Source organism: Culex pipiens, chromosome 3 (assembly GCF_016801865.2).
Source record: "Culex pipiens pallens isolate TS chromosome 3, TS_CPP_V2, whole genome shotgun sequence".
In the NCBI taxonomy this organism is placed as follows: domain Eukaryota; kingdom Metazoa; phylum Arthropoda; class Insecta; order Diptera; family Culicidae; genus Culex; species Culex pipiens.
The window spans coordinates 30,562,665-30,575,700 of NC_068939.1; the positions used below are offsets into that span (position 1 = coordinate 30,562,665).

Genomic DNA, 13,036 nt, shown 5'->3' on the forward strand with positions numbered 1-13,036 from the left:
CAGATTAAAAAAAAATGAATAATCTGTGCTGGAGTTCTTTGCGAAAGCAGTCAGATAACAATCTCCTCGATAAAGGAACCCGACAGACTTTTGTGATGATTTTTTTTTTTAATAACTTCGCAGAAGGAGCCTTATGGATTTTAGAAATATATTGTTCAGCAAATCTTTTCATTCAATTAAGAACCGTCTTTAACATCACAAAAGAAATTGACCTAAGAAAATGAATAAATAAATTTAAATGTGAAAGTGAGCACTTTTTGGTATCCACAGATAAAGCAATATGTATTTTGGAGTTATGTCTGTGAACTACCTAAAAAAATGATTTTAAATTCATCGAATAGGACTAAAACGGTTGTCACTTTATCTAACACTGGAGTTGTCCTCTCTTGAAAGATAAACCTCTAAATTGAAAGACGTTAATGATTAAGTATTCCATATTGATAGTTGTTATGGTTAATTGTTACTTTAATCGATTTACTCAGCTGTGATACAAAAGTTGCTTGAAACCCAACATTATTTCACAGGGAAGTAAAAATTTAAGTAATCGTTAACATGAACAATAAATTATTAGTTAAAAAAAAGGTAAAATAATTCACTTAATAATTAATTTGATGCATTTTTAAATCATAAATAAAGGAATGATTAATCATCAGAAATGCTTAAAATATAATTTAAAGTGTGAGAGCGTTGCGTCACAAGAGAAAATAATACAAATATTTAAATATTAATTTTGAGTTGAGAAGTATGAGTGACAATTTGAGCAACGAAAAAAAAAACATTATTTTAAAAAACTAGGAAATATTTATTATATTAATTTTTATTTTTCAATGCAATATCTGTGATTTGTACCAAAATAGTTCAAAATCATTCATTAATTTCGATAGAAATTATATTTTAACAATGTATCATTTTATTGAGTTAAAAAAACACTTTCAGAATTTTAGTAAAGTAAATATATCAAAATTAAATTAAAAGAAACATTATTTTAAAATAAATTAAAGAAACTTTGGGGTTCTTTAATCGATTGTACTTAATAATGAAACCAAACTTTTTCAAATTACATAACAGGAGTTTATCAGCAAAGAAAAAGTTAAAATTTTAAATAAGAAAAGAAACCATTGACAGGGATCGTAAAGATCGTGATTAAAAAAAAATAAGTTTCTGTGAACAATCTACTCAAGTAATATATCAAAGTTGCTTGGAACCCATTTTACATTACGAGAAAAATAAAACCAAATATTTAAAAATAAAACATTAAAAAAATCTTTCAGCTGTTTTTAGGTAAGCAAGATACGTTTTGAAATGGTTAGGATATTGTCTCCTCCGTGTTGGAGCCTGACAGACCTCTGCGAAGGTAGTTTGAAAAATGTTTCGCCTGAGCTGGAACCCTTTTAGAAAGTAGTCAGATTGCAATCTATACATCTATGCATTACAAGAATAATTGAATAAAATATTTTTTTTGTTGTTATCTGATAAGCACAGTACATTTTGAAGGTATTTATAAATAAAATGACCTTAAACATTGTTTTGATCATGATTAAATGTAACATTAAATAATCTAATCTACGGTAATATCAAAAGTGCTTGAATCCATACCTTTAGCTACTTTAAATACAATTTGAAGAGAAAATTAATTTGACATATAATAGAAATCGAATATAGCGGAACGGCATTTATTTCAATTTATATATTTTATTTTTATTGCAACAATTTACCACATGATTTTGTTTTATTCATTAGAATAATATTTTCTGAACTATGTTTTGTTTCAAGATAAACAAAAATATTATTAAGTAGACACAACAGAAAAAAAAACTATTCGGTAAAAACTATCGTTTGTTTGGTTAAAAGATCGCGTAAGTGAATATTGATAGAAAGTTCAAAAATTTTAATATAAAAGTTGAAAAATGTTGATACTACCATGCATTTACAGAACAAAATCGTTAAATCGGTAAAAAAAATATAAGAAAGCTTTTGTGGCAAGAATAAACAACATTTGATTTTATTTTTTTATAAAAAAATGTATTTTGTGCAGCAAAGCACATTTTGAGCATTAATTGAATTATTTATATTATTTTTGCAATTTGCTTCATTTATTGAGATTGCTTTTTAAGAAATCATCCTAAACTGAAATACGGACTATTTTTTATTTTATGAAAGTGTACCGGTACTGATGAAAACAAATTCTTTAAAAATATTACTGATTTTGCATTTTAGTAATTTTTGCCATGATTTATTAACAGTTTCAAAATTAGTTAAAATGCGGTAATTTTTGATACAATGTTAAGCGGTGTATGTACATCAGAAGGAACCGGTCAAGAAAAAAATCAAATGGGCAGCAGTAGAAGCGAAAGCAAGCCAGATAGGGTGAAGAAAAGCCCCAAGAAAACGCTCCCTCTCATTTGTTCTGCTGTTCGTAAAGCCTTCCTTTCCTTCTGATCTCCATATTAGCCTTTATATAAAAAAAAAAGTTGTTTGTTTTAGCTGTACAGCTTGGTTGGGAATAAATTACAGAAAAGTACAGATAAAAATATTGAAAATGAGGAAGGAATAAGCTTGCTTGTAGATCCATTTTGGGTGTTTTTGGGTATTAATTACAAACATATACTTTTCGTCACGACTGCATTTAATATTAAAATCAGTTTATGTTTAACTTCAAGTCCCGTCTGGTGGATCAATCGGACGTGGCACTGGGCTGATCGATTTGAACTCCGTGGCGGGCGCACATAAATTCAAAGTGTAAATTTGAGTAAAAACAATATCTGTGCCTGTCATAGTTTTTGTTTCAGATTTTTTTTTTTTAAATAAATTAAATAAATTACCACATTGTATATATTTTTAGAAATGTTTATTCTTTGTTTTATATGGTACACATGAATTTAAAACTTTAAAAACGCCAGGATTATGCTTCATTTGTTATTTAAGTCAGCAACATGTTAGATTTTTGAATTTAGAACACATTGTTTTATATTTCATATTCACAAAATGATAATAAAGAAAAATAATTTGATTCCATTTAATTCGAAATGTCTAAAAAAAAAAATTGCTTTTGAATTTGAATTATTATTTTTTTAAATCGTGTTGTGTTGTTTCAGCAATGTTTGTAAAATTTGCTTTTTAATTTTAAATTACATAAAATTTAAAGAAAATCAGGTAAACAATCACTAATCTCGTATTGCATAAAAAATTGATAAACCTGCGTTTATTTGAGAAATATTTGTGGTTTTTGTTTTTCTCCTCGTTTTTTTCTTTTTCTTATATTTTCAGGTGTTTTAAATTTTCAACCTCATCAGTGCATTCCATTTTCTACAACTCCTGCGATCGGATGTCAGTCTCTTGGACAACATAGATGAAACATTTCGAAGACTGCGCTTTCGTATTTAGATCAGCATGAAAACAAAGTCGAGGAACCCGACAAAAATCTTTTAGGAAATTTAAAAAAAAACATTGATTGATTTAGCATTCATGCAATTTTTCTGTTAGGAATTATGATTGATATTCGTCATCTTGAGAGTAGAAAAGAGGGAGAATGTAGGGATTATGGGTTGCAGGATTGAATATGTAATAAATTATTAAATGAGTATTTATTATAACATTGATATAATTCATAAATAATAGTTAAGAGCGCAACAAAAAGTGCGCACCTTCATGAATATTGCCTTGTTAGCTGATTGCGGATGGAGTGCGAGAGCGCGCTAGCGAGCTGCGAGAGAGAACAACAAGCGAGAAAACAACGAGATGCGCGCGGCTGGCGAAAGAGAGAATGAAGATTGTCAAATCAGTTTTGTGGTTAATTTCTGTGGAATAAGACGTGTTGTTTGTTAATTGCAAAATATCTGTGTTTTTATTATAAAAGAAAGTCCCCAATCACGACACAACTGTTATTGGGATGATCGGATTAGTTGTTAATATGACAAAAAATAATAACAAAGATTTGTTCGAAGAATAACTACAAATGTTATTAGTCTGTTATAACAATAAAAATCTAATAACAAAAAAATCATAACGACGAATAACAAATCTTGTTATAAATAACATAAAATGTTATTGCCCTAGAATTTTCAAATATCAAAAAATGTTATTCTCAAGCTATTTCCGTCTGCTCGGGTTGTTTACAATTTGACATTGGCTCAATAACATTGTTTTGCTTGACATTGTAGAAAAAAGCGAAAACTGCTCGACGGCGGGTGCTCCTTTTTAGCATCACAGCAATGTAAATGTTCCATTAACCGTAAGGGGCAACGTAGGGGCAGGGGGGGCAGAATGGTCCGCCTAAGTAAAATGTACCGAAAACCTTACTAAAACTTACAAATTTATGAATCCAGTGTAGTAGGCTTATGCTTTGGGATGTTACCTTCAATGTTGTATACTTGGTTGATAAAAATTTTCAGCTTAAAAATATTTCTGATGCAATTTAAAAAATGTGTTTTTCGACTACTTTTTCCAGGGTGCGGGCAGAATGGGCCACCTTAGAAAACAAGCCATTTCGTCTAATACAACGTCGAAGGGTGATGATAAGAAATGACTTAAGTAACCTTTCCAACATAGTTTCCATGAGGTTTGATCACTTTCATAAAAATAGTGACTTAACAAAACAAACATGTTTGAAAATAGTGTAAATATGTCGAAATAAGACACATTTTTTGCAAATAAGCGTCAAAACAATTAAAAAATCAAGTAATGTTGCATTTAACGTGATTTTAGAAGATACCAGGAGTGAAATAATCCATTTAGCTCGAATTTCGCTACTTTTGATTGTTTTTATAAGGCAGGAAAAGGGTGGTCCATTCTGCCCCCAAGTGGATTTTAATTTAACACTTCCACCACCAAGCCTCTTAATGATTTGAAGGTTCCGTTGTTGTTTGATTACCTTTGTAATAGCTCCTGGTAACATTATAAACATTGAACAAACTTTTTCAAACAATCTGACTTTCGAGAAAGCTTATTTAACAAACTCGAAATAAACAACATTTGCGTGGTTTTTCAATAAATTTACATTTTTGCTCATAATTCGAAAAATACATAAATTCAAACGTCGTTTTCGGTATGGTGATGCTATTTGACGTCCTTTATAAAACCCTTACAGTTGGTCTAAATCCATTATAAAGCCCAAAACCAAGGGAGGCCCATTCTGCCCCCATGGTCCATTCTGCCCCACTGCCCCTAACAGGGGCACTGCCCGGCAGGTAGCAGGCAGACAGGCAAGCGTGCACACAGGCGCATTTAAAAATAATTGTTTCTAGGTAGCCCCTTAGAGCCGTCTGCGCAAATATGGTGATTTTCAGAATCTAATAACTTTTCAGCAAAAAATCTTAAAAATATGGTTTCTTGGGGAAAGTTGTTCTAAATTTAATGAAGGTCCTATATCAGAAAATTGATAAAGATTGGACGACTGTTGCGCCTCCACAGGTAAAAAACTGAAACATTTGCTTTTCTCCATACATTTTGACGATTTTTCCCATACATAATTCAAGCGATTAGAGGGAGGGTTTCCCGTGGTCAAAATGAGCTCAAATTTTGAATTTAGCTTAGTTATGGGTCAATCTTTGATTGCAGGGGGTAGCCCCGAGAAAGCCCGGATTTGGACCGGACCGAATGGTTTTCTCCAAAGTTTGTATGGAGAGTTAGGGCGGTTCGTCGCTGTTTCATACAAGCAAAAAATTGCATGCAATATGTGAGAGTAGCGAACAGCACCAATTCGCGATACAAACTTTGGAGAAAACCATTCGGCCCAGTATAAATATTTTTGAAAATTTCAAAGTGCACGTGTTTCTGGGGACTCGTCCAAACTTCATGCTTCTCCTCGAGTTGAGCCTGCGCAGAAATTTTGTTGGTCATTGTAACCGTTTTACCTATGCTTATTTCAGAATATTATAATATTAAACTGAAATCAATTTTAGTTAACTAAATATTGCCCGAGGAATTCTATGAATTCACTGGTTGGTAAAATACCTAGTAAAATATTTTTTTTAACTTAATCTTCTTAATCTCGCCTACCTTAGAATAAAAAAAACACAGTTATGACGTAATATGACTGGACATCGTTTTTTAGCTTTATAATTCAAGGAAAATAGCTTTTTTTATAATTTGATGTTACCCCCTTCTTATAGGACACAAAAATGATCGAACAGAAGACATTGTTTTTAAGAGTGCTCTGCTGTGGCAAGGAAACGAGTTCGAAAGATTTCCGCTCAAAACTTTGAAACTTATGTTTCGAATGCTCTCCGTTTACCTCGAGCAAGGTGTAACACCTTTACCCCCGGAAAGTTTAGTCGACAGGAAAGCAAAGAAGAAAAAACAATTATAATTATTGGCAACACCTGAAGCAACTGTTGCGTAAAGAGCATTCCGAGTGTAGTTTCTCTTCCAGTTGACGGAGTTCGCTGGTGGGGGTTCCTTTTGGGTTGTTTTCATAGCAGGTTAAAGTGGCACCATTAGGTTGAGACGGTGCTGGTCAAGTTGAAATTAAAGATGATTGGTTGAGGAAAAAACGGGCAACTAAGAACAGCAACAGCAATTGCATCGATTATCTTATTCCTAAAATAAGCAATAAATTAATATACAATTTCTAAGATCTATATCTGGACTCTGTTTTTTGTGTGATAATTTGAGAAATCCAAATATTATATTACTATATTTTATTCTATGCCATAACCAGTTTCATCCAAGCAGTTATTATTGAGTTATTTACTTGTAAACTGTTTTTCTACATTTTCTGCATTTAATATGTCTCATGTAATGAAAAAATAATGCCGCAGACAAACTTCACTCAACACCAACAAAATTCGAAAATTCAATCAATTTCGAAATCTGTTTGAAGCGTTATTTTAATGATTAGATTAGCCCGTGCCACTCATTAAAACTCCAAACAAATTAAAACTGAAAAAAAGATTGCACAAAAAACTCTGACGAAGCAAGTTATCGTAATTATTCATAATCCCAATCTGCCAACATCGTCCACCAACAAAACGAGAGGTCAACCCCAAATTAGAAGCGAGATTGGTAATCATCCCTCCTTCCCCAACTCGGGTTAGTTTTTAATCTCCTGGTGAATGAAGGTCCCTCCCCCACCCTCCAAAGTGTAACGAAAAATTCAATGTCAACATCGATTTGTAGCTCCTCCAAACTGAACTGTAACCAAAGCTGCTGCAGTGAAGATTGCATTTTCCAGGACTCGATCTGATTACACAGTGTATTCACACACGGTAAAAAATCAACCTTACGTGACATTGGGGGGTAGAATTCCGGCATTGAATTGCAATGAACTTGAGACCGGGGAAATGCAATTCCGAGAGGTTTTCAACGGTGGCGCAGCGAGTGGCTTTGGACGATAGCTGGATGGAGAGACGGGACAAGATAACAACGGAACCGGAGAATAAATAAAACTTACCTGGCGTGCATCTTTTATGCAGTCAGCTTTATTGGGTGCATCCTGATTTGGGTTATGATCAAAATTGAGCCGGGCTTCCGACTGACAGCCGGCATCGAGCCGGTGAATGCAATTTCCAGTTCCAATCAGGCTGCTTTCGTTAGTCGTACTTTTCTGCTCGTTTGTGCACGGATTTGGAGGGATTCCTATTACTGAGTTCCTCGGGTATAACGGATTCTTCAATTGCTCGTTACAGATTCAAGTCACTGCGGACACCCGCCAACTACTTGGTCATCAATCTGGCAGTAGCGGACTTCCTGATTATGCTGGAAGCACCCATATTCGTGTACAACAGCTACCACCTGGGACCAGCGTTTGGGAATACCTGTGAGTATTTTTTTGTTAATGCAAGGTCAAAACATGAAAATTGATCAATACGTTTCTTTCGCAGTCTGCACGATTTACTCGTTGCTCGGGGCGATCGGTGGAACCGTGGCCATCATGACTCTTACGATGATCTCGGTCGATCGATACAACGTGGTGGTCTACCCGCTGAACCCGAACCGATCGACGACCCGGCTGAAAGTCATGCTCATGATCGTGTTCACGTGGATCTACGCACTGGTCTTTTCGTTGATGCCCGCGCTCGAGATCGGCCTCAGTCGGTACACTCCGGAAGGATTCCTGACGGCGTGCAGCTTCGACTATCTGGATCGAGGCTGGGACGCCCGGGTGTTTATGTTCATGTACTTCGTATTCGCTTGGGTGATCCCGTTCTTAACCATCAGCTACTGCTACGTGGCGATTCTGCGGGTTGTCATCGGAGCCGGCAGCATCCAGTCGAGCAAGAACAAGAACAAGCAAGAGGTCAAACTGGCCGTAGTGGTCATCGGCATCATTGGGCTGTGGTTCATCGCGTGGACTCCGTACGCCGTCGTGGCCATGCTCGGAGTGTTCGGATACGAACATCTGTTAACTCCACTGGGATCGATGATTCCGGCGATTCTCGCCAAAACGGCGTCCTGCATCGACCCGTACTTTTACGCCATGAATCATCCCCGTTTCCGCCAGGAACTGCGCAAAATGTTCGGCAAAGAACAGGACATGAACCACTCGCAGTACCAAACGTCCCGCTACACTCGGAACGCCTCCCGGAACGACTCCGATGCGGGTCCCAACGAACGTGTCCAGCTTGGACGCGCTCCAGGTAAGGACGCAGACCCCATCCCCGCCGTATCCTCATCCGTCGCTCAACCCAACTACAGCCAAAACCTTGCCTCGAACCGTAAAGGAGGTCTTCAACGGGCTCAATCTTCCATTTCAGCGGCCGACGACACCTCCCTGTCCTGCTCGATCGATCTGACTGAAACCCAGCCAAACAACCACTAGGGCAGATGCCCAGCCCGGCAGTCCATTCAGACCACCTGCTGGATGTCCGGGGACGAAGAGACTTACGACCTGTAAGTCCCGAAGGGGGAGGGGAGAGAATTTTTCGTGAAAAAGTGCCTTCTCGTGATAATATTTTAGGATACTGACTAGTTGTTTACTGCGCAATGATGGAAAAATCAAAACAAACGAATGTATGTGTAAATGTTTTCTCCAATTACACTAAAGGATCCATTTTTACATTAAGAATGTTGACGACTCGAGCGTTTCAAGAGGTTTATAACGTATATGTATAATAGATTTAAAATGTTTAACGAACTGTTCGGATAATGACCCCCTACGTCCTATCGTCCCCGACAATTCCCACGTCGTTCCATCTTTCATTCTGTTTAGGAAAGACAAAAGAACTGAAATGATGAGAATTCCAACAAAACTTGCATTAGTTCTATCGGTTAAAGAAAATTGTCCATTTTTATCATGATTTTCATTTGAACCATATTTAATTTCAAACAATAATTCAAAAATCATACAACGAAACTAAGGTTTATGTTCCAAGTAATGATTTACATACCGTAAAAATTTTTTTTATATAATACACCATTCCTACTTACTGTCGTGAATTATGTTACCTGTTCGATGCCAGGTGAGCAATTCTCTGAAATTTCAGTCATTCGATTTTTTTTGTATTTTCTAATCCATCTGAAGCTTTTTTGGTGCCTTCGGTATGCCCAAAAACGCCATTTTACATCATTAGTTTGTCCATATAACTTATGAATCCAAGTTATGATCAATACTGATTATTCTAAAAACCGAAATACTGGTCGCACAATTTTTTTTTATCTTCATTTTTCGATGCAAAATCGAATTTGCAATCAAAAAGTACTTCAGTGAAATTTTGATTTAGTGCACCGTTTTTAAGTTATAGCCATTTTAGGTATTTTTTTTGAAAATAGTCTCAGTTATTCATTTTTTTTAAAATTAGTGCCCAAGTTTGCCCACCTTTGAAAAAAATAATATTTTTGAAAGCCTGAGGAAATTCTCAATATTTTGCTTTTTTGAACTTTGTTGATACGACCCTTTTTCTGAGATATTGACATACAAATGTTTAAAAACATGAAAATTAATGTTTTCCAAGTCTCACCCAAACAACCCACCATTTTCTAATGTCGATATCTCAGCAACTAATGGTCCGATTTTCAATGTTAAAATATGAAACATTCGTGGAATTTTCCGATCTTTTCGAAATCAATATCTTCAAAAAAATAAATCAAGATTAACATTTCAAAAGGGCGTAATATTGAATTTTTGGTCCTTTTGAAATGTTAGTCTTGATTGAAAATTTTTGAAATATTGTTTTCGAAAAGATCGGAAAACTTCACGAATGTTCCATATTTTAACATTTGCCGAGCTTCCGTGGCCGTGAGGTTACGGGTTTCGCCTAGTAAGCGGAAGGTGATGAGTTCGATTCCTGGCTCGGCAAAGTCAGATCCCTTCAAAGAGTAATTCTACTCACTGGGAATACTGACCGGTAGGGGATGGGTTTCGACTAGCGGCGTGCTGGGTTTCCAATCCAGAGGTCGTGAGTTCGATTCTCGTACCGGAATGATGATTTTTTTTTAACATTGAAAATCGGACTAGGTATTAGTTGCTGAGATATCGACTTTAGAAAATTGTGGGTTGTTTTGGGTGAGACTTAGAAAACATCAAATTTCCTGTTTTAAAACATTTGTAAGACAACATCTCTGCAGCTAATGTAAAAAATGAAAAAAAATGCGACCAGTGTTTCCATTTTTTGAAAAAATCAGTATTGATTTAAACATTCATAACTCGGTCGAAAATGAAATTTTAAATCACCAAAAAAAATTTAACCGTGTATCATTATTTTCCAGTGTAGTCCGTACCCATACCTACAACTTTGCCCAAGATACCAAATCAAAAAAAAAATCAAAAAATTTCTTCAAAAGATACAGATTTTTGAATTTTCATACAGTCGACTCTCTGGTTGTCAATATCCAAGGGACCGTCGAGGAAGAGAATCATCAGTTTACAGAACGATGCAAAATGAAGACTCGACTGAAAATATGTTTTTCTTGGTACCTTGCTATGGGAGAGAATCATGGCAACGTCCAGCAAAAACAACCCAATGTCAAACACCCTTCAAAGCTTCGTTTCGCAAAGAAAAATGTCTATGCAAGCCATGAGAAAGTAAAATTATTGACAACCGGAATAGATATATATCTTTTTTGTATGGACAGCTGCCAAATTTGTGTGGAAAATTATATGAACAAACTAATGATGCAAAATGGCTTCTTGGGGCATACCGAAGGCACCAAAAAAGTTTCAGCCGGATTAAAAAATACAAAAAATAATTTAAAAAGACCGATTTCGTAGAGAAATGCTCAGATGTTAGTGTTCTAGCATGATGAGCAAAATTTGCTGCAAATCAGGGTGACAATAAAAAAAACGATATCAGGGATACCCTCTGACTCGATTCCTTTATTAAGTATCTGTGCCAATTTTGAGCCAAATTGGTTATAGTTAAGAGGTCGCTTTTTATCGTTAAAGTTTATAAGGGGGAAATCTCAAAAGTGTATGCAGAAAAACATCGTTTCAGTATGTTTCTGCCAGGTGGTGCAGGTCTCGCCCAAAATTGTCCAAGTGTAAGATTCTTGTAGGAAATTCATTTCCCTAAAACTTTGCCGAAGAGTGCTAGACGATCCGAGTTGATCCTGATTTTTGATGTTTTTTTAAGTAAAAAGTATTTTTCATATACTTCCTATTTGGGTCATTCCATCTGAAGCGGAACAACATTTCGAGACCTAGCCAAAATTGTGAAGCAATGTTTTACCCCATATATTTTCGCGATTTCCCTCCTTAATCACAACTGATTTGGCTCAAAATTGGCAAATTTACTTGCTGTTGCCTATAGGATCGAGCCCGGGAGTATCTCTTGAGATTTTCCATTTCTTTTTCCAAATTTTCTTGTCACCCTAATGCACATCGAAATACCACCCTCATTCTTCAAACTTCAAAATTTATAGAGTAAATCAAACGTGCTTGTAATTCCGAAGACTGTCAAGTCAATTAAGAATGCGTTGTAATTATTCATGAATTTCTGTTGGCTTCTGGTAGGTATTTGCATGAAAATGAAAATGTAGAGATTTTGGTTATGTCTTGTATTACCATAACAATACCTATGTTATTCTGAACTTTTCTATAAGTATTCAATTTAAGATGAAACATAATCACCAAAACAACACCAAAGAGAACGTGAAAATCACAATTCATCTAGCATTTGTCATTAAAAATTTCAGATAAAGTATTTCAAAACCATTAAAATTTAATTCGAGTGCGCCTTTTGCGTCTCACAAAACTGTGGTAAAGCGTACTAAAATTCAAAAAAAAACATAACTCACAACACTTGATGTGCACATTCTAGCTTGTTAAACACAACGTTTCATAAACTCTCCCCACTTTTTCACCACAAACTGCACCCAAGACACAAACCCACCCCACCCACGCACGCTCGCAATCACACACACCTAAAAGAAAAGCTTAAACATTGTCGACCGATGGATAGGAGAAAATTTTCGAGCAATCGAGACTGGTAAGCGTGTGAGGGTTAAAGTTTCCCCCGTCCTGACGAAAAGCTTCCCCCGCGAACTCAGCTTTTTCCCCGGAAGCTGGGGCGGAAGCTTTTCGCCTGCGTCGCGGGAAACTTGCAGAAGAAAAGTGCCTAAATTCGGAAAATTCCCCACACAAAATGGGAACGTTCCAACCGTTCAACTACAATTGGAATTAAGCAAAAAGAAAGTGAGGGTTTCAAGGTAAATAGAGAGAAAGTCGGAAAGCGTCTCCTTCCGCGCGGTGTTGTAGCACTAACTAGTTGTGAATGGACAATTTGTAGATATTAGCCTGTAAGTGGATTCCATTTTCCAGTTTTCCCAACGTTTGCCAAATTTCTGTCGAATGAAAAACAAAAAGCGAACCGCAAACATGTAAATCGAGCTTAGTAAAATAGATTTCAACGACAAATAAACCGAAACGGAAATCAAAACTCAAAGTGAAGATTGTATGAGCAAGAAACGGAAAGGAGGTACAAAGAGAAAGCAACAAAGTTTGAGGAAAAAACGTGATCGATAGAGGTAATAACGGAACGAGGTTAAGTTTTAACGATATATCCTTTGTTTGCATTTGTTACAAAACACGAAAACTTGTAATGTTAAACTGAACCAGTTCGATTTTCGATGTAACTGAGACAAACCAATATAATGATCAGAT

At 35.7% G+C, this 13,036-nt stretch overlaps 1 protein-coding gene across 2 annotated transcripts in view; it reads left to right on the forward strand.

Annotated features, from left to right (window-relative positions):
• The window catches only part of LOC120428812 (opsin, ultraviolet-sensitive), a 306,492-nt gene extending 294,397 nt beyond the window's left edge, over positions 1 to 12,095 (forward strand). Inside the window, exons 5-7 of one of the 2 annotated variants that reach the window (XM_052710759.1) lie at positions 7,626 to 7,756; positions 7,821 to 8,576; positions 8,694 to 12,094. In XM_052710759.1, the coding sequence (XP_052566719.1) occupies positions 7,626 to 7,756; positions 7,821 to 8,576; positions 8,694 to 8,758 (952 nt within the window). In that variant the 3' untranslated portion in view covers positions 8,759 to 12,094. Of the gene's footprint in view, positions 1 to 7,625; positions 7,757 to 7,820 lie in introns of both variants that reach the window. The other variant, XM_052710758.1, reaches the window with a different exon arrangement.
• The last annotated feature ends 941 nt before the right edge of the window (positions 12,096 to 13,036 follow it).